This window comes from Malus sylvestris, chromosome 2 (genome assembly GCF_916048215.2).
Source record: "Malus sylvestris chromosome 2, drMalSylv7.2, whole genome shotgun sequence".
In the NCBI taxonomy this organism is placed as follows: domain Eukaryota; kingdom Viridiplantae; phylum Streptophyta; class Magnoliopsida; order Rosales; family Rosaceae; genus Malus; species Malus sylvestris.
The window spans coordinates 4289946-4310953 of NC_062261.1; the positions used below are offsets into that span (position 1 = coordinate 4289946).

The following is a 21008-nucleotide window of genomic DNA, read 5'->3' on the forward strand; positions in this document are numbered from 1 at the left end:
TTATCTCTACCCGAATTTATTTATAATGTACCTATTCTTCTTTATTAATGTACCACTTTATTATATGTGAAATGTACCAATTTTTTTGTAAAATGTACCAATTTTTTTAACACTATGGATACATTCTTTTGCCATTTATTATTTCTTATTTTTACATAGTTTTATTCATTTATTCAATCAAAATGTTTGAATTTTTTTTATTGTAACCGTTTCTAATAGTATTATAATGAGGGATTTAAATTTATAAAATTATAAATCTCATAAAATATTAAACAATTTGTCACAGCCCGTCCCGGAATTTTAATTCCGAGGACGTGAAATTACAGAAACGCCCTTAAACGGGATTAAGGTGCGTAATTTTGACATTTGTTTTACTTTAAGATCCTAAACTAGGGTTAGAATTATATATTTGTATGTGTTAATATTATATGGGTTAAGGTAGGGCCTTATACCCTAAATCCCTCCCCAAAACCCGTTTTGTTGTCTCTCTCTCATCTCCTTAGTCACACTCTCTCTCTCTTTCTTCATTTCAGTAACTCTCTCTCTTACTCTCGAACTCACTCGAACTCACGGCAAACACCATGAACAACCACAATCCTACACGAATGTACAATCTAAGATCACCATCGTGATCTTGGGAACTTCACGAGCACGGGGATATAAGTTTCAGGTAAGTTCTATTTCAAAAACCCTAGTTTTAAAACACCCCGTGATTAAGTACTGTTCACCAACTTTAATATGGTTATGTTTTAGGTTAAAACAAGATCACCACGAGTCTTAGGAAGTCCCAAGGAGGCTCGGAGTGCCTCGTTTGAACAAAATGGACGTCGGAATCGTTGGGTTCGAGTTTGGCCGAGTTTTGTGAAATTTGGAAAGGTTTGATCTTGTTGTTTTTAGACCTTAAAACCCTTCCAACGTGATAGTAGGTGTTTAGGGCTTCACTTTGGTACAAATTTCGTGAAAAATGGTTGAAAAACGAAGGAGAATAGTGGATTTGAAAATTTTCCAGAAACCGGCGAACAGTCGCCGGCGACCGGCGACTCGCCGGAGAAGACAGGGAATATTCCGTCAAAACTGACGGAATATTCCTAACGCCGTTACCGTTACCGTTGGGTTTTTAACGGAATATTCCGAGAATATTCCTAACGGCAGTTACTGTGCCGTCAGTGTGCCAAGCACGTGGGCCGCGCGTGGGGGGCGCGTAGGTCAGTGCCTAATTCGGCGCGTGGGGGCGCGTGAAGGGTCCAAAAATTATTTTAAAAATATGGGGATGATCCTGAGGTTGTGTAGGTCACTGTGGTATATTCATATACCCAATTTGAGCATCGTATGAAGAATTAATTACGTAGTTTGGTTTAGGTGCGTTAAATGATTGTTTTTAGTTATTTCACTTCTAGGTGGAACATATAACGAGGACGAGCACATCCAGGGACGTCAAGGGGGTTACGACCCGGCGACATACCAGTGAGTGGGCATTTGTTTTTATATATATACCTATATACTCGATTTCCCCAGAAATCAAATTTAAATGAAAAGTATATTGAAATGAAATGAAATATGATGTGATTGCCATGCATAGAATATTATGGATATTATGAACTGTCGTATGATGCATATATGTATGATGGTGCTGTGGACGCACAGGTAAGTATTTAATTAATATTATGATGATGATGAGATATATTGAGCTCATATCCTGCACCATGGTTTAATGCTTATAGTATTCACCGCATCGCACGCTCGCCTTGGATCCAAGTAGATGCTGGTCGTACAGTCCACGCGGAGTGGGTACGACGGGCCAGTCGTAGAGTGTTAGTGAGATTATGACTGGTGGGTGACCTTAGATTATTGTATACAGATGATTGATGAGAGAAGCACTAGAGCGAATATTACCATGAGTCGTTCAGACTACATTAGGTGGTTCCGACTTATGTGCAGAAGGTCGGACAGGTCACAGAGGTGACTCCGGCAGAGTGAGATTGTTAGATGTTGAGCTCTAGGTTCAATCGTTCAGGGCTATTAGAGGGCCTCCGATTGATTATTCTTTTACCTGAATTATATTATGTCAATGCATTCATACTAAACTGTTGAAATGGGCATGGTACATTCTTATTGAATCTGTTATAAGATTGATGATCGAGATGTTGAGATATATATATGCTATATGCTATTTTTCTGGGAAAGTATACATGTTTTCCAAAAAGGGGTTATAAATGTGGATTTATGAAATGATTTGGAAAAGCTTGATTTTCGCCCACTCACGTTTTCTGTTTTTCGCCCCTCCAGGTTCTAGTTGATAGTTGAGGCGTTGGTGGCCTACGAGGACTACTTCGGTGTTTCTGACAGAATAAATAATGTAGGACTCACCCGAGGGTGTTGTAAAATAGCTATGTTCCTACTTGACTGCACCTAGATGCTTATGCTCTGTTTATGTGTAATTAGTACACTATTATGCACATAGAATGCTAGGTTGTTAATAATTGTATAATTAGTGGTTTTTGTTGACTCGTATTTTATTATTAAATCGTTTCCGCTTGCGTTTATGGTTACGTCACGCTCACGTGACGGCCAACACGTCCTAGTCTTCGGGTTAGGGTGTGTCACAATTAATGTCAAAACTATAAAAAAATATAAATATTAATTGTAATATAATGATGTGTACAAAGTCAAAGGACTTTGATCAAACTTTGAATACCATTAATATTTTAGTCAAAGAATGTTAAAGATTAAGAATCACATCTAAAATATCCCTAAAATAAATAATAATATTTACGTATAAAATATGATATGATTATATGTAAGTAACGACCCAAATATTATTGGAGCTAATTAACTAATGTATGCTTATCAGACAGCTGGATTCCTTGGCAAGTGTTTAATCCCTACTTTCTTCACGCTCACAGAATAACCATTTGCAATGTCAATCGGCCTCATACCAATAAAAACTTTATCCCCGGCTAGCAAACTGATCAGCTTATCGTCCGATATATGTCCCTGTCAAAGATAATCGCCTTGTCTCTTAAATTTGTTGGTAAATTAGGGATTGCGCAAAAATTTTCGCACTAATCTAAATATAGTGTTTCAAGCTTTGAAAGACCACTGAAGCTTTGAAAAGTTTGGTGATTTTGTTAGGTCATGTGTATGACTGACATTACTAATTTTCAACTTCTCAAGCAACTGTTACACAAAGTTAAATTTAAAAGCCAAGAGGCCGTAATTACAGTTATTCAACTTTTGTAGATTTTCTGGTTTTGTGAGGTTGGTATTCTTTCTCCACACAACTTATGTTGAGTCCATAATAAACCATTATATGAAGGAGAAATGCTAAAAAGATTATCTTAAACTCTGAAATTTTTGTGTGAACATTTTAGTATCTCATATTTTTGGGGTTAATTACACTAACACCCTTTGAGGTTTATTGAGTTTTTACAAAACCTTCTTACGTTTGAGATATTACGCTAACACCCCTTTAGTGTAATGTCTCAAACATTAGGGGGTTTTGTGAAAACTCGATTAACTTCGGGGTGTGTTAGTGTAGTTAACCCATTTTTATGTAAATACTATAAAATATTATGCCAAATATATTAAGTGACAAATAGTCTATAGATAGTTTCACTTTAAAAGAGTTTAAAAAGTCTCCTTACATCTTTCTAATGGATATGGACCGTGAAAAAAGATCACTTCATAATTAAATATTGTGATGTTGATTACGCGTCTCTCTATTTGATTAAGTTCCTTTTCACATTCTTCTCTAAAAAAAAAAGGATCCCTTTCACATTATTAGTAATTGACCATTTTGAACTTTCTTGGCGGTTTGGGGGGAAAGAAAAGAAACTAGCACAAATCTGCAGACCCTCAATTCATTGTAATATATAATTAAAAATAATAATCACGTATACCAAAGATAATCGCCTTGTCTTTCAAATTTGTTGGTAAATTGGGGATTGCATGAAAATTTTCGCACTAATCTAAATACAACGTTAAGACCACTAAAGCTTTGAAAAGTCTGGTGATTTTATTAGGTTGTGTGAATGATTGAGATTATTGATTTTCAACTTCTCAAGCAACTATTAGGCAAAAATATAATTTAATATTCAAGAGAAGAAACCAACATCGATATTGTCTTCAACTGACCACTATTAAGTGTAGGGTAAAAAAGACCTCATGCAAGTAGTAGTTGAGTCATTCAATACAAAGAGAATCACAATGTTAATTGATCACATCACATGACCGAGGAAAACACGATACAAAAGCACTAAAAGCAATTCATCTTCAAAATTAAAACAATTACTTACTGGAAAAATCATAAGAATTAATATGAAAGTATACTTGCTGATGATGAAGTTGGCAGTGATCTGTAGTCCAGGAATTCAGATATGTGATGATGTGGATGAGCTTGATGATGACAATGCAGCACTGCCCTAATCTTGGCTCACCATAGAACCGATCTGAATGCGACTTAATCTAGACAAATGATGCTTTCACTATGTAGTAATTCTCATTTGATTACTGGGTCTGGGATGATTATTATTGAATGCGTCATGGCTTGGTCCTGCCTCACTTTCATAGAACCGAGCTAGATGTGGGTCAGAAAAATAAACAGCACGATCCAAATCATGCACATTTTCCTTCATAGGTTTGTCCAGTACTAGACTGACCCTTGTTCTCTTCAATAAAAGGTCGTACCCAGTGCACAAGGCTCCTGCTTTACGCAGGGTCTGGGAGAGGTGAATGTCGGATAGCCTTACCCCCATTTATGGAGAGGTTACTCCCAAGTCTCGAACCCGAGACCTACCGCTCATGGGCGAAGGCACTTGCCATCGCACCAAGTGCGACCTCTACCCTTGTTCTCTTCAATGTCTCAGAAAAATCAGGTTCCGCAAAAATTATATCAACTTCAACTTTATCCCGACATTGCAAATTGAGCTTATCGTTCAATAATTGTCCTTGCCAAAGATAATTGTCTTCATATATTAGATCCATCCAATATTCTCTACTCATGTGGCCCGCAACTCAGTGTGCTTGATATTAGTTATGATAGTAATGGCAAGAAGAAGAGGACGACAACGATCAAAAGCCTGAGTGGTAAAAGTAGAATAGAGTTAGCCTTTCAAATTACGATCATCACTTGGAGGAATATTAGAACTGAGTTTATTGCCATCGTTGACAAACTCAAACCAATCAGGAATATAATTCCCATGGTGGGAAATACCACCAAATCTGCGAGAAGTCCATCCCTATATATACAATGTAAGTGTCATGTATATACATACACATGTACATGTGCATTTTTGTGTGATAGGAAGGCAATGAGATAGAGAGATATACATGCGTAGGATGTTTTTCCTGAAATGGTACATACCTGGAACCTCAGTGAGTTTAGTTGAATTACTTACTTTCAATTCTCTCATATTTGACATTTTTCAAAAATTGGGCATTGTTTCCAATGCAGGACAATCAAACGTAAAGAAATCAATAGAAATCCCTCATAAGAGAAATAAGCATTTTGCATCCTTTAAAGCTTACCAAATAAAATCTTTTAAGGTGACCGATGGAGGGGTGAATCTCAGACAAATTGATAGAATGTTCGAATCTCAACTCTTCTAGATTTGGGAATTGTGAAAAGTCGGGTGGTTTAATTAGGAAAAAGGAAAAACTGAGATTAATTATTTTCAACTTCTCAAGCGACTGTTTCACAAACCAAATAAAATTGAAATTAGTACCCAAAAGGAAGATCGAGAAGGAAATCCAAAAATAAATAGAAACATAACATCGTCATGTGTAATTGATTGTACCGTGGAACCCTCGCAAAACATCTACCAGTTGGCTACCCTGCATCTCCAAAACAACTAGTCTTAGTTGATTAAAAAATTCATCTAGTATGGACTTCAAACGACATCCATTCCAGCACAACCATATTTAACTCTTTGGGAATATGTTTGTATTATCCATTGAGCTGTACGTAGTTGAGCTAAAACAACCTCAATTTCTTCATATTGGCAAATGCTACGTACTATACTGAAACCAGCCTTGTTACAACTTTTGATATAGAGCAAGTCCTTCAACTTTTTTTTGGGGGGGGGGGGGGGGGGGGACCTCGATGTTGATATAAAAGCAATGGGCCGATACTGAGCAATACTGAGCAAGTCCTTCGGGGGGGGGGGGGGGGGAACCTCGATGTTGATATAAAAGCAATGGGCCGATACTGAGCAATACTGAGCAAGTCCTTCGGGGGGGGGGGGAACCTCGATGTTGATATAAAAGCAATGGGCCGATACTGAGCAATACTGAGCAAGTCCTTCAACTTTAGCCAAGGAGAATTCACTTTCAATCTTTGGTAGACAAGGCTAAAGCTCGCCTCTCGGGTTGGAAAGGTAAACTTCTCTCAATGGCGAGATGATTTCAATTGGTGCAGTTTGTTTATCAAAGCTTATTTCTCCATAGCTTCTCAGTTTATCAATTGCCATCTTGCGTTTTAAATCATCTTTCTGCTTGCGCAATGAATTTTATTTGGTCAGGGGATTTATCTTCCTGGAAATTGGTAACAGTTGTTTGGAGTATGGTGTGTGGGCTTGGTCTTCATGATTTATCTTCTTTGAATTTGACGGCTTTGCTTAGTTTTGGATGGGATGCTTTACAATCATATTCTCTGTGGGGTTCTTTTGCTCGTCAGCGTTTTCCTCTTTCGCCTTACAGAAATCAAAATATCTATTTACGGTCTTCTGTGTGGCATGATTTGAAGCGTGCTTTGCCTATTTTGAATAATAATAGTCGTTGGATTATTGGTGATAGGAGGTCAGTTTCCTTCTTTATTTTCGGTCATTTCACCTAAGGTTCTTCCTCGGGTTTTAGATGTTATTGAAGCACAAAGTTGGTATTTGCCAGATTACAAATTTATTCCCTTCAATTGTGCAACAGATTTTACGTCTGCCTTTGCCTTTAAATGTTGAGGATGAAAAATTGATTTGGGAGCCCTCACCTTGACACGTCCCGACCCTAATATTCCCTGAATACCCGGACAGGCATGTGCTGGCCGACACCTGAGGGTGACGAAAGCCATTTATTGAATACAAGAAAAATGATTAGGAGGAAAATAAGCATGAATAATCATTAGAATCTAGAAGTAATAAACAAGGTTTAAGGAAATGTCTAGCGTGCACATAACACATTCTAAAACAAGATCACAAAAGGAAAGATTATTACAAGATATCACGCAAGTGAGTGATAGATTGCTACTGGTAGGGGAATGCCTCGTACGTTGTGTCGTAATCCTTGTTTCTAAGACTTGAATGGGGGCGCAAAACAAATGTGAGTGGACCAAGTTCATATATACAATAATAATAAAACAGTTATCAAGATACTAACCCCCATAGTTTATATGAAGAAAACTACTAGCATAATAAGTGATGGATTTACTGAAAACCCTAGCATGCCAAAAATATCTCAAAAGTCATCATGGAAAATAAAAAATCAAACATCTCACAGATTGTCTCGTCGCATGATGTACTACTAGTAAGATCGCTGAAATAAATATATCTCTCGGCCCTATTCCAGCACCGTGGTCTCTACGCCCGTAGCCAGAGATTACCAACTCCATATCCCTCAGCCTGTTGCTAGGGATTATTTCTCCCGGCCTATCAGCCAACACCAGATCCTCGTCCCAGGCGGCATAGTGTCCACTAGGTACGCACAAATAGTTATGCCTCTAAAAAATAATCACTTCATAGTATAAAGTCATCCATCGTCTAAACTATAAAGAGGAGTTTCTAAAACATGTTCTAGCATCCTATCGTCATCCATCAGATAGTTTACCAGTTTATGGTTTTTATAGAAAATATGATATTTTAAAATATAGCTCAATATAGGCTAACAACTAATTCCTCACAAAAAACGAGACGATAAACAACATATTTCATAAACATGCTTAACATAAAAATAAGTTTATAAACTCGTAAGACATGCATTTCATTTATGCAAATAAATTATGAAATTATGCAAATTTTAGAAAGGGTCCACTCATAGATACTCCGTAACAGCAGAATTGTGCGGAAAATGATTAAGGAAATCCTCACTAGCAACTTCACCTAAGCACAAAAATGTACAATTTATTAAACTACCCAACTATAGAATTTCAAGAATTGGAAATGGGTCTTGGGTTTGGATCTGAATTAGGGTTTAGGTTACATAAGGTTAGAACCTATTGGGTTTTGGTTTTGGATAGGCCTAGGAATAAAAAGGATGGTGGTTTAGGCCACACAACATAACACACACACACGCCAGCACACACATACACATGTATGCACATAACACATGCACACACCTACACACATATACATACACACACGCATGGCCCAACACTCACTCAAATGTACAGCCTAACACACACACACATTCACACACACGCACAGCCCAACACACACACGGCCCATGCAGGGAACGACCCATATGCCAATTAACCAACCAAAAGAAATAAGGAATTGGGTTAGTCCAAGAATGGGCAAAGGCTCGTGGGTGGCCTGAAATGGCCTAATGGCTTGGGTGTTGTCGGGGAAGAACACCAGAGCTGCTACAGCTCCGGTCGACGGCGAACTCGTGATTCAACACTCAAACTAAGTACCAAAATGAAGAGGGAAGAGAGTAGAGTATTTTTCATACCCTAGCTTCGCCATGAACGGCCATGAGAGCTCTAAAAAACCTTTGAAGGTCACGGGTTCGTCGAAAAATATGGGTGAGTTTCCCTCGTGCCGTTCTCGTCCTCAAAACCTTGAAAGAACAACATAATTTTCATCACACAACGCCCAACAACCACAATGGTAATTTAAAAAGGAAAACAAACTTACCTAGCCAGAAGAAATGGAGAAATTCGTTGGAGGTCATTTCTCTGGGTTCCCCGACTTCGCTGCGACGGAGAGAGAGAAATGACGCAAGGTAGATGATGATGATAATGGTTTACAGCAGAAGCTGCATGCAAGTTTGCTGGGTTAGTCACGATGCAGGGAGAGAAAGGGAGAGAGGAGAGTTCTCATGAGAGAAAGGGATGTCTGAAAGGGAAATGCTCAGGAAGAAAGGGAAGAGAAGAGTTGAGAACCTACCACTTGGCAGTTTAGGAGAAATAAGGAATCTAGATCAAGGGTTAGGATTAAAAGAGATAAAGGATTAAATTGATAGATTTAAAATATGTTCCAGGGGAAATTAGATATAATTAAAATATGGGGGGTAAATGTAACACACCTACTGGGAAGTTTTCTTTTTCTTCTGGTTATCACCTTATTCGAATGAGACATCGTGATTATGCTTGGGCTAAGGTTATTTGGCAACATTTTATTCTGCCACGACTATCTATTTTGGCTTGGAGATTTTTTCATGATAAACTTCCTACATAAGATGCGCTACAACTATGTGGTATTTCTTTGGCATCCATTTGTTGTTTATGTCGTAATTCTGAAGAATCTACTGCTCATCTTTTCTTTGGATGTCGGATATCTAGGCAACTTTGGAGGTGGTTAGCATGTCAATTTGGTACATCTTTGCCTCTTCCACATTCTTTAGTTGCTTTTTGGGATGTATATGTCCGTAAGCCATTTTCCAAACAATTGCACAATATATGAATTTTTGCGGGTCTTTCTACTATTTTAGCTATTTAGATGGCTCGAAATAAATTTATTTTTGAGGGTCGTCCAATTTTTTTTTCATCATCTTTGCATGTCTATCAATTCGGCAATTGTTCATGGTGAAAAGTTTATTCCTGATTATTCTCAGGGTTTTGACACTCGGATCATTTCTTCTTTAAGGATCCAAACTATCTCTCGCAAGGCACCTACTATTCTTCCTGTCCTTTGGTCTCTTCCTTATTTTCCTTGGGTTAAGCTTAATACATATGGTTTGTCTAAACTCTAAAGGAAATCCTGGTCCTGTTGCATGTGGAGGAGTTTTCAGGAATTGCCATGGTCTTTTTCTTGAAGGTTTTTGTCAACAGATTGGTCATCATAACTCTTTTTTTGCAGAGTTATCAGCAATTATTATTGGTATTGAGTTTGCTTATCAGCGGGATTGACATTGTGTTTGGTTGGAAAATGATAGTTCTAGTGTTATTTCTGCTCTTCAATCGTCTGATTTTGATCCTCCTTGGCCTCTTCATACGCAATGGTCTATTTGTTTGGATCGCATTCGGAAAATGACTTTTTACGCATCTCACATATATCGCGAAGGAAATCTTGTTGCAGATAATTTTGCTAACATGAGATTGTCTTCTTCATCTTTAACATGGCATGATTCTCCTCCGATGGTGGTTCGTGTTGCTCTATTTTTTTACTATGTTGGCTTGCCAGGTTATTGCTTCTCAAATTAATGTGCATGTCGGCATCCAGGTTCCTCTCACTTTCTTTCCTTTTTTTTCTCCTAACTTTATGGTGTTGTTTGACTTGTTTTGCAAGTTTAGACCTTTACGTTTGGTTCAAAAGGGGTTAGGTTTTATGTCTCCCCCCCCTCTTTTCTTTGTATCATTCTCGTTTTTTGTTTCTAGAAGTGTAAGGTTTATGTCCCCTCTTCTTTTTAGTGTATTCCTTTTTTTTGTCTCTATTTTTTTTAGGGGTAATGTTTATGTCCTTCTTGACTAGGTGTAATTTATTTTTTCGTTATCAAGTCCTTCAACTTTTTTAGTTCTCTGTTAACAAAAGGTTATATTGAGTAAGAAAAGGATTTTGTTTGCATATGATTACGTGATTTTGCTTAATTGAGCTTTCTTTTTGCAACTACATATACACATGAATGTTGTTTAATGACGTATAATAGACATATACTGCATTAATCCAAAAGTTTATTGGAAAATGTACTTATTTCTCAATACATCGGTGACCTCTTGAAGGTTCCATAACTTACTCCATCTTTCCGCATGATCAGGAGACTTTCAGAAATGATTACTCTGGCCATTTCTCTTAAGCAAATCATGCATATTGATCAACTTGTTGTGTTCAACAGTTACAAGACATCGTTCACGAAGAACATCGAAAAATTCACATCCATCTACACTTTTGTGACATATATCTTCTTTCTTCATTGGTTATAGCCTTATGTAGACTTGGCATTCGTGTCGTGTTTTCCGTGTTCGTGTCGTTTTCGTGTCATACCCGATATCTTAACGGGTCGTGTCGTGTAACACCCGTTAAAATAAACGGGTAAAATGACCCGACCCGAAATCGACCCGATAATATTAACAGGTAATATGACCCGACCCGTTACCCGTTAAGGAAAATATATTTTAAACCAATAAATAATCAAATGAAAAACATAATACTAAATAAGTATATACATTTCATATTATCACATCCAAAACATAAAAACGCAATTTTGTTTTAAGTATATTTTCGCTTACCTAAAGTCTTTAATAGTTTTTTAATTAATGTAGAAGTGTAAAAAATTATAGAAAAATATATATAAACACTCGTAATGACAAGCTTTATAACTTTCATGAAGAGCTTAACTTCGAAATTCGCCACTATAATCATATAAATCATAGATCAAAATTTAACCGTTGATTGTTGTTTACATTTATGCTTCATTGTTCTCATCAAATTTCGTTTTTTTAGATTTTCTTTTTTGAAAACATGATCTATTAGAGGGTGCAGGTAGATGAACGGTTTGGATCGTTGGATCGTTGATATTATATTTAGAGTTCTACGGTTAGTGAAAATATTGCTTGATGTTTATAAAGTTTCTACAAATTATATGACATTGACTCATATTTCAGTTAATCGTAAATATCGAAACGTGATATCATCTTCTTACATCCACCAGATGATCATGTTTTCAAAAAATAAAATTTTAAAAATGAAATTCAGTCAGAAGAATAAAGTGTAAATAACAATTAACGGTTAAATAAATTTAAGGTTTCACTACTACAAAATTATCTATTGCTGGCGGTCCAAAAACTTTTTTCAACGATCTAACCGTCAAACTTATTTGTACACATTCCAATATTGCATACGTAAAAAATCTTTAAAAAACAAACATTCAGAGATTACGTAATGGAACAAAAGTTTTCGACGGTTATAAACGAAAAATCACAATTTAACGGTTATTTTAGCTCCGATCTTGATGATTTTTTACAAATACACTCCTCGGCCCTATAAGAATGTAATGAATAAATTTGATCTTTAATTTAAAGTATTTACACTAGTGGATACCACAAAAACTTATTTTATACTTAATAGAAGTATAATATTAACTCTAAGTGTTTGTTTCATCTACCGTTTTGACGTAATATGCATTATACGAAACTTTTTTCAACGATCCAACCGTCAAAATTATTTGTACACATTTCGAGATCGCATACGTAAAAAATCATAAAAAACAAACATTCAGAGATTACGTAACGGAACAAAAGTTTTCAACGGTTATAAACGAAAAATCACAATTTAACGGTAATTTGAGCTCCGATTTTGATGATTTTTTACAAAAATACTCCTCGACCCTATAAGAATGTAATGAATAAATTTGATCTTTAATTTAAAGTATTTACACTAGTGGATACCACAAAAACTTATTTTATACTTAATAGAAGTATAATATTAACTCTAAGTGTTTGTTTAATGTACTGTTTTGATGTAATATGCATTCTACAAAACTTTTTTCAACGATCCAACCGTCAAACTTATTTGTACACATTCCGAGATCACATACGTAAAAAATCGTAAAAAAAAAAACATTCAGAGATTACGTATTGGAACAAAAGTTTTCGACGGTTATAAATGAAAAATCACAATTTAACGGTTATTTTATCTCTGATTTTGATGATTTTTTACAGATACACTCCTCGACCCTATAAGAATGTAATGAATAAATTTGATCTTTAATTTAAAGTATTTACACTAGTGGATACCACAAAAACTTATTTTATACTTAATAGAAGTATAATATTAACTCTAAGTGTTTGTTTAATGTACTGTTTTGACGCAATATGCATTTTACAAAACTTTTTTCAACGATCCAACCGTCAAACGTATTTGTACACATTCCAAGATCGCATACGTAAAAAAGCATAAAAAACAAACATTCAGAGATTACGTAACGGAACAAAAGTTTTCGACGGTTATAAACGAAAAATCACAATTTAACGGTTATTTTAGCTCCGATTTTGATGAATTTTTATAGATACACTCCTCGACCCTATAAGAATGTAATGAATAAATTTGATCTTTAATTTAAAGTATTTACACTAATGGATACCACAAAAACTTATTTTATACTTAATAGAGTATAATATTAACTCTAAGTGTTTGCTTAATCTACCATTTTGACGCAATATGCATTATATGAAACTTTTTTCAACGATCCAACCGTCAAACTTATTTGTACACATTCCGAGATCGCATACGTAAAAAATCGTAAAAAACAAACATTCAGAGATTACGTAATGGAACAAAAGTTTTCGGCGGTTATAAACGAAAAATCACAATTTAACGGTTATTTTATCTCTGATTTTGATGATTTTTTACAGATACACTCCTCGACCCTATAAGAATGTAATGAATAAAATTGATCTTTAATTTAAAGTATTTACACTAGTGGATACCACAAAAACTTATTTTATACTTAATAGAAGTATAATATTAACTCTAAGTGTTTGTTTAATCTACCATTTTGATGCAATATGCATTCTACGAAGCTTTTTTCAACGATCCAACCGTCAAAATTATTTGTACACATTCCAAGATCGCATACGTAAAAAATCGTAAAAAACAAACATTCAGAGATTACGTAATGGAACGAAAGTTTTCGACGGTTATAAATGAAAAATCATAATTTAACGGTTATTTTATCTCTGATTTTGATAATTTTTTACAGATACACTCCTCGACCCTATAAGAATGTAATGAATAAATTTGATCTTTAATTTAAAGTATTTACACTAGTGGATACCACAAAAATTTATTTTATACTTAATAGAAGTATAATATTAACTCTAAATGTTTGTTTAATGTACTGTTTTGACGCAATATGCATTCTACAAAACGTTTTTCAACGATCCAACCGTCAAACTTATTTGTACACATTCCGAGATCGCATACGTAAAAAATCATAAAAAACAAACATTCAGAGATTAAGTAACGGAACAAAAGGTTTCGACGGTTATAAACGAAAAATCACAATTTAACGGTTATTTTAGCTCCGATTTTGATGATTTTTTACAGATACACTCCTCGACCCTATAAGAATGTAATGAATAAATTTGATCTTTAATTTAAAGTATTTACACTAGTGGATACCACAAAAACCTATTTTATACTTAGTAGAAGTATAATATTAACTCTAAGTGTTTGCTTAATCTACCGTTTTGACGCAATATGCATTCTATGAAACTTTTTTTAACTATCCAACCGTCAAACTTATTTGTACACATTCCGAGATCGCATATGTAAAAAATCGTAAAAAACAAACATTCAGAGATTACGTAATGGAACAAAAGTTTTCGGCGGTTGTAAACGAAAAATCATAATTTAACGGTTATTTTATCTCTGATTTTGATGATTTTTTTACAGATACACTCCTCGACCCTATAAGAATGTAATGAATAAATTTGATCTTTAATTTAAAGCATTTACATTTTTTTATATATGAGTGATTTTATATATTTTTTTTTACATTTTTTACAGTTCTACAGTAATTATTATTAATTTTATTAATTTTGCCCTCAAATAAAAAACATTATTCATGAGGGTTTGAAGGATTTAAAAAATCTAAACGATAATATAAGTGTAACAATTATCTATTCGTGGAGGAATAATGATAAATCATGAGTGTTTATATATTCTTTCACATTTTTCATACTTGTATGTATGTCTTCTTAGTTCTTGCATATACAAATACTATACCAGTATATTTTAATTTTGGACAAGAGTATGTTATGTAAAATTTATCCTAGTAATGATAATAAGGAACTCTCATAATAAAAATAAATAATGACTAAATTTTTTTTAAATTTTTTTTATAATTTATATAGAACAATAATACAAAACTATATATTTAATATAGAATATATTGTATATATTAATATGACTATTGTATTTTATAATAAATCTTTTAGTAATTAAACTTTAAAATTATTAAAATAATTTTTTTCTTAACGGGTCGAAACGGGTTACCCACGTGTTACCCGCGTGTATACCTGTTAAGAACCCGTTATTAACGGGTTCTTAACGGGTCACCCGATAGTGACCCGATAAGTTATCGTGTTGACCCGAAACCCGTTATTTTCGTGTCGTTTTCGTGTCGTGTCATCGTGTCGTGTCAAAAACTGCCAAGTCTAGCCTTATGTGTATCATCTAGTCCTTCAAAATTTATTTTTACCGGTTTTATTATTTTTTTCATCAAGAGTTCTTTTCAAATCCTTCAATTCACTTTTCCACTTTGCTATGGTTCTTTTAAACAAAAAGAAGCCTAAAACTTCAAGTACTAGTGAAAACCCTCCACAGTAAGAAACAACCATTTTAAAGAGTTGAAGATATCCGTCATTAGTCCACCTATTTCCAAATGCATGCCAACTAAAGAGCTCGAGAGCTTCTCCTTTAATCAATTTCTGAGCCAAATATATGTCTTGTCCACTTGCTTTGTTAGTAAATGTACATCTCGTTATGATAATTCTATTTCCTGACCAAACCAATCATGATTTCCAGCTATTGCGTTGATTTGTTCCACTTCATCTATACTGTCCATGATGGCAGGTACCCTTCTACGTCAAATCCTTTTTTTTATCAGACTGATACCTCCATCAACACTGCTTACTTGAGATAACATTTGCGCTCTATCAGATAACATTTGCTTCGCGCCTGAAAGTTGAATTCGTATATCAGTACATACTGCTGGCCCTGGACGTGAAGAAACAGACATACCGCCGGCCAGGAAGGAAAGGACAGAGACCATCCAATAGATTATAACAATGACTTGTTGGCGGAAAGGTCGAAGTCTGTTGGAAGATAAAAGAATATTTCCGAGCTCTTTCTTCTCACTTATAAAAAATATCTCCAAAACTAAAGAAAAGCCATGGCAAAATCTCTCGTCGTCTTCTCTCTCCTCCTCCTCCTCCTCCCCATCTCCCCCCTAACCGCTCACCCGAACACCCCGAACCCAAAACCGAGCCCATCTCCGGCACACACTGACCTCACCAACTACGGCTTCCCAATCGGACTCCTCCCCACCGCCGTCAAGAACTACACCATCAACCGCAACACCGGCGACTTCATCGTCGACCTCGGCGGCACGTGCAAGGTCACCCTCCCTTCCGACAACGTGGCCACCTACTCGAAGAAAATCACCGGAAAGATCGTCGTGGGCAAAATCGCCAAGATCAACGGTATCAGCGTCCGGGCCTTCTTCCGGTGGCAGCCGATCACCGGAATCCGGTCGAGCGGCGACAACTTGGTGTTCGAGATCGGCACGGTCTCCGTCAAGTACCCCACTAAGAACTTCGAAGAGAGCCCCGCTTGCGAGGGCCGCCACTCCTCTTAGCAGGTTTCAATTTAATTTAATTCAATTTTCAGGAGTTTTAATAAAAAGAGCTTGGCTAAATTTATTTTAATAAAAAAATATTTGTAATTTTATTTAATAAAAAACTTAAATTTTATTGAAAATGACTTATATTTTAATTAAAAATACAAAATTTTAATATAATAAAAATAAAAAATAAAAAGTAATATAAAACTGACACGCGCGAGTCCATTAGGCACACACTACACACTATTTTTAAAATCGAAGTGTACTGCATTATTTTTGAAATGGAATGGTACTACACTATTTTTTAAATTAAATATTATTTCTAAAAACTGAACATTAATTATTTTTAAAACTAAACACAAGTACTATACTATTTCTGAAACTGAACACGTTACTATACTATTTTTAAAACTAAACAAGACATAATTTCTAAAGCTCAATACAAGTTGGTATGCAATGACCATTTCTTAAACTGAATATGGTACATCTCTATTAAGTTCAACAACCATTCTTCTCTCTCATCTTTTTGCATTTTCTCAGAACTTTCTCACCTTCCAAACACCTTTTCTTTTTCTAATTTTCTTCGATTCTCATCAAATTTTCTTTGAATATCTTCATTTTTTGAGCTTTCTACACTAATTAATTTTCTTCTATTATCTGCACATCTGCGGCTTCTTCTTTTCCTCCACCTACAGTCTCACCTTCTTTCACTGCAAAATTAAAAAAAATAACGCAAATCATACAATAAATCGAATACAAAAATATCCATCAAACTACAAATTTGTTAAAGGTTAAAGCTAAGGAAAGTAAAGATATTGGTGGCTTAATTTCAAGCTGCTCAACATTGGAAAAATTAACCAACGAAGAAAACCCATAAGCAAATGTACATACATGCAGATCTAATATTTACAATATGTATTGTTATAGACGAAGATTAATTAATAATTATATATGTAGTTAAATGCAGCCAACTTTGAAACTTGTGGTCACGAAAATTGCCATCACCACTAGAATCAAGCTGGCCCGAGTCATTGTAATCACGCAGACCTGCAACGGTACCTTCCCCTCTAGCCAATCTCTGTGCAACTCTTAGAAACTCATCATGCCTTATAAATCTACGGAGTCTACCTCATTTCGTTAGTGCCATTGATCAATATAATAATATATAATATAGCAGTACTACATTGTGAGAGAGGATGAGGGAGAGAGACGTTGTTGTAGAGAGAGTAGTTGATGGAGGAAGAGGAGAAGAAGAATGATGGGGCGGTGGTGAAGTATTGCACGTGATTTTCATTAAATAAAGTTATAGGATGACTTCTGATTAAAATTCAAAGTTTTGAAATCATTTTCATTAGTTTTCATTTTTTTTAAGGGACTGGTTAATTTGGGTTTTGAATTTGTGATTTTTCTGATTTGCATATATGCATGAATTGCGATTGGTGTGTGTAGCTATCAGCTGGAATGCTTTTTGATTTGTGGTTGTTGAGATTTTGATGACTTTACTTGCTTTAAACTAAAGGAATCGAATCTATGCTAATATTTATAGAACCACTGTGAATCTGAATATTCTCTTTAGCTTGAATAGTTGCCGAACCTATCCCGAAATCGGATTGTTCGTAAGAACTCTGAAAGGGTAATACTTGTTAAATCGGATTGTTCTTAAGAATTCTGAAAGGGAATTAATTGTTATTGAAGAACATTTGATCTTTAGAATCTTGGCTTGGTTTGGCCTCGTAAAGTCAGTGTCCGGCTAAGATGCCAATTGTTGAATACCTTTTGATTGGGACATATGAAATACAGCATCAGATCAGTTTCGTTTGCTTTTTCTTAAAAAAAAAAAACACTGATAGGCTCCGTTTGACAGAAATGATTGACTTGCATAAGACTATTCACTATATTAAAGGTTCCTTATTTTGTTTAAATTGAAGGTTACTCACAAATAATAGTTGTCCCTTTTAATCTTTTCATTTTTATGAAGATTAGTAGGTATATATTTTCTTCATGAGTATCATTCAACTTTTTTTTTTTTGGCAACCATGAGTATCATTCAACTTGAAGAAAATAAGAAATTTGTCGTCAATTTCGTCTTTTGAAGTGCCTTAAATATAGTATTAGTTTTACACGAGGCCATAGGAATTTTAGGTATCCTCTTGATTCTTTGCTTTTTACCTATTGAGCAGTTCATCACTAATATATTGGATCAAATATTTAAAGTAGTAGATTCCCAACTTTGTGGAGTAATAACATAGTTGACCTCAGAAATGGTGGAACTTTTGTGAATACCGCATTTAACATGTTTCATATTTGTTAGTAAATTGACGTCAAAACTTTATTTTTGTTCGTTATTCCCACTTTGCAGGTCTCTAGTTGCGATGCCTCTCGTATGCGAGTCGTGACGAATGACGATGCCCAGTTGTCGACTCGAAGTCGAAGACCGATGCTATTTAAGTAAATCAAATCTTTTTTTTTTAGTCAAATGATAGATTTTGTTAGATTAATCACTAATGGAATTGAATTCACACCGTCATGCAATGGTTCAACATCTTACCTAATTTAAGCAAATGAAACTAGTTACAAAGACATTTGTATGAACCGAACAATGCAAAAGGGCAATAAGTGATCCTTCTGTCTTGTATGTATACAGTATATATGCCACGGCCTGCAATGTTGCAACTTTCTTTCCGTTTGATCAAGAGTGTTAAGATGGCCAGGAATATTAATTAATTTATCTTAACATTAGTTTCAGTATCTCGTTTTTTGTTTATGGAAAGAGATTCGGACAGGATCTCTGTCCTTTGTTTATTGCCTTGTGGGTTTGAGGGATGGGCTTGATTACTATTTTAATAAGATTCTTAGTGCTTGTACTTAATCATCCACCCTTTTTTTTCCTGGCTTAATCATATTGGATAAATATAAAAAATCAATGATAAATTTATATATGTTAATAAATAATAATTGCGAATAAATAATTTAACAGAGTATGACAAAACAAAATAATATTAAACAGACAAATTGAAGATCAAGGTTTACGTACTGCAATGTTCTTGAAACATAATTTTCATCTCTACTTAATGCTTGTAGTATTACGGGCGTCTGTTTCACCATGATTCAATTATCTAAGTCATAATTATAGCACCAGAAAACTTGATTTCTAGCGAATTTCTTTGTGGTTAATGTTTGGGAATGTAGAAGAAGAATTTTATTTTTCTGTGTTCTAAATGTCATGCATATGGATGTATTTATAATAGGTTTATACATGTTCGCAACAGGTATGTGAATGAGAGACATCTTCTTACATGGGTGTTTTGCTCTCTGGCGTTCTTTCATCACTTTAGACTTCATCTGAAAATATGAGTATGTTGATATAAAAATTAATTAATTAAATTCGAAATTAAAAATAATTTAATTATTAGAGTACGAGCCTAGACGTCAAATGTGCATCTTTTGATAATTAATTATCAATTAATTAATACACTCCAAAGCCCAATTCTAAGGTTAAGCTCAATTCTATTCTTCGTGGTCTATCACTTCAATCACTTTCTATAAGGGACAAAGCCTTATAAAGTAAGGAAACATTTTGGTAGTGATCAATGTGAGACAATTAAATTTCTACTCAAAATTTCCAACAATTTCACCTCCTTGAAAATGATTTAGGGCTCGTTTGAAACTATTTTCAAAATAGCTGAAAACATTTTTTGTGAAAATATTTTTGGAACCAATCTTCAGTAAAAATGTAAGTGAATCCTGGAAAAATACTTGAAGTGCGTCATATAAGAAGCACATAATTTCTGCTTCTTGCATGAAGAATTTTAAGTGTTTTTGGAACCCATAATAATTTTCTCTAAAAACGCTTGTAGTCATTTTAAAAACACTTCTAAACGAGCCCTTAATTGATGCGATTGCATTTTGAGGGTCATAAATATGAATAATTATTTTCATATCATTCCAACAATGAAGACTTAAATAGAATGGGAACACTATAACCACCGTGACGTCTACAACTCTCATTTGGGTTGAGAGAACTCATTTATTATTATTAGGCATCTCTCACACCAGATGAGAGTAATATGAAGTTTGGTGTAACCACAGTTGAGATCAAGTATTATTGGCTGAAAACGTTACGATGATGGTGTACTTGTTACGTGTAAGGTTGTTGGGAAATGTTACAAGTGACTTTATTAAAGTTTTGGTGGGTGATATCCATAAGTAGCTTCTGTTTTTGGTGAGGTTTAATATGCGTAATGCATCCATACTCTCTCACTTAAAGGCAATCGTCCTTGTGTTTCTGACAACTGTGATTACTTGTGCCGTGTGTGTTCTCAACCACTTTGCAGCCATCGCCAGCAGCACAAGCAAAGCAACTGATAGGTTTTGATATGTACAACTCACAAGATTTCTTGCCGGCCTTTCAATTTGGTCCTACTGTCAATAATGTTTCTTGGTTCCGGTAGCTAGAGACCCGGCATTTACCGGTGTAGATGCTTCCGGGCATGCGCCGAGAACTTTAGCGGTGACCTTTC

General features: G+C 34.9%; 1 protein-coding gene and 2 long non-coding RNA genes across 3 annotated transcripts; 2 read left to right on the forward strand and 1 right to left on the reverse strand.

Annotated features, from left to right (window-relative positions):
- Positions 1–283: 283 nt before the first annotated feature.
- On the forward strand, positions 284–2597 carry LOC126595609 (uncharacterized). The gene is made up of 4 exons (XR_007613624.1): positions 284–670; positions 754–876; positions 1398–1464; positions 2287–2597. It is a non-coding gene; the product is annotated as an uncharacterized LOC126595609 (long non-coding RNA).
- A 13255-nt stretch (positions 2598–15852) lies between these two features.
- On the forward strand, positions 15853–19175 carry LOC126595615 (uncharacterized). Its single transcript, XM_050261899.1, has 2 exons — positions 15853–16506; positions 18848–19175. The coding sequence occupies exon 1, from the start codon at positions 16039–16041 to the stop codon at positions 16501–16503; it is 465 nt and encodes a 154-aa protein (XP_050117856.1). The 5' UTR covers positions 15853–16038; the 3' UTR covers positions 16504–16506; positions 18848–19175.
- Positions 16735–18141, reverse strand: LOC126595624 (uncharacterized). Its single transcript, XR_007613628.1, has 2 exons — positions 17536–18141; positions 16735–17198 (listed from the first exon to the last, which is right to left on the reverse strand). It is a non-coding gene; the product is annotated as an uncharacterized LOC126595624 (long non-coding RNA).
- Positions 19176–21008: the final 1833 nt, after the last annotated feature.

Excerpts from the sequence above, each read along its gene's own strand:
- LOC126595615 (XM_050261899.1), top strand. The coding sequence starts at position 16,039 with ATGGCAAAATCTCTCGTCGTCTTCTCTCTCCTCCTCCTCCTCCTCCCC.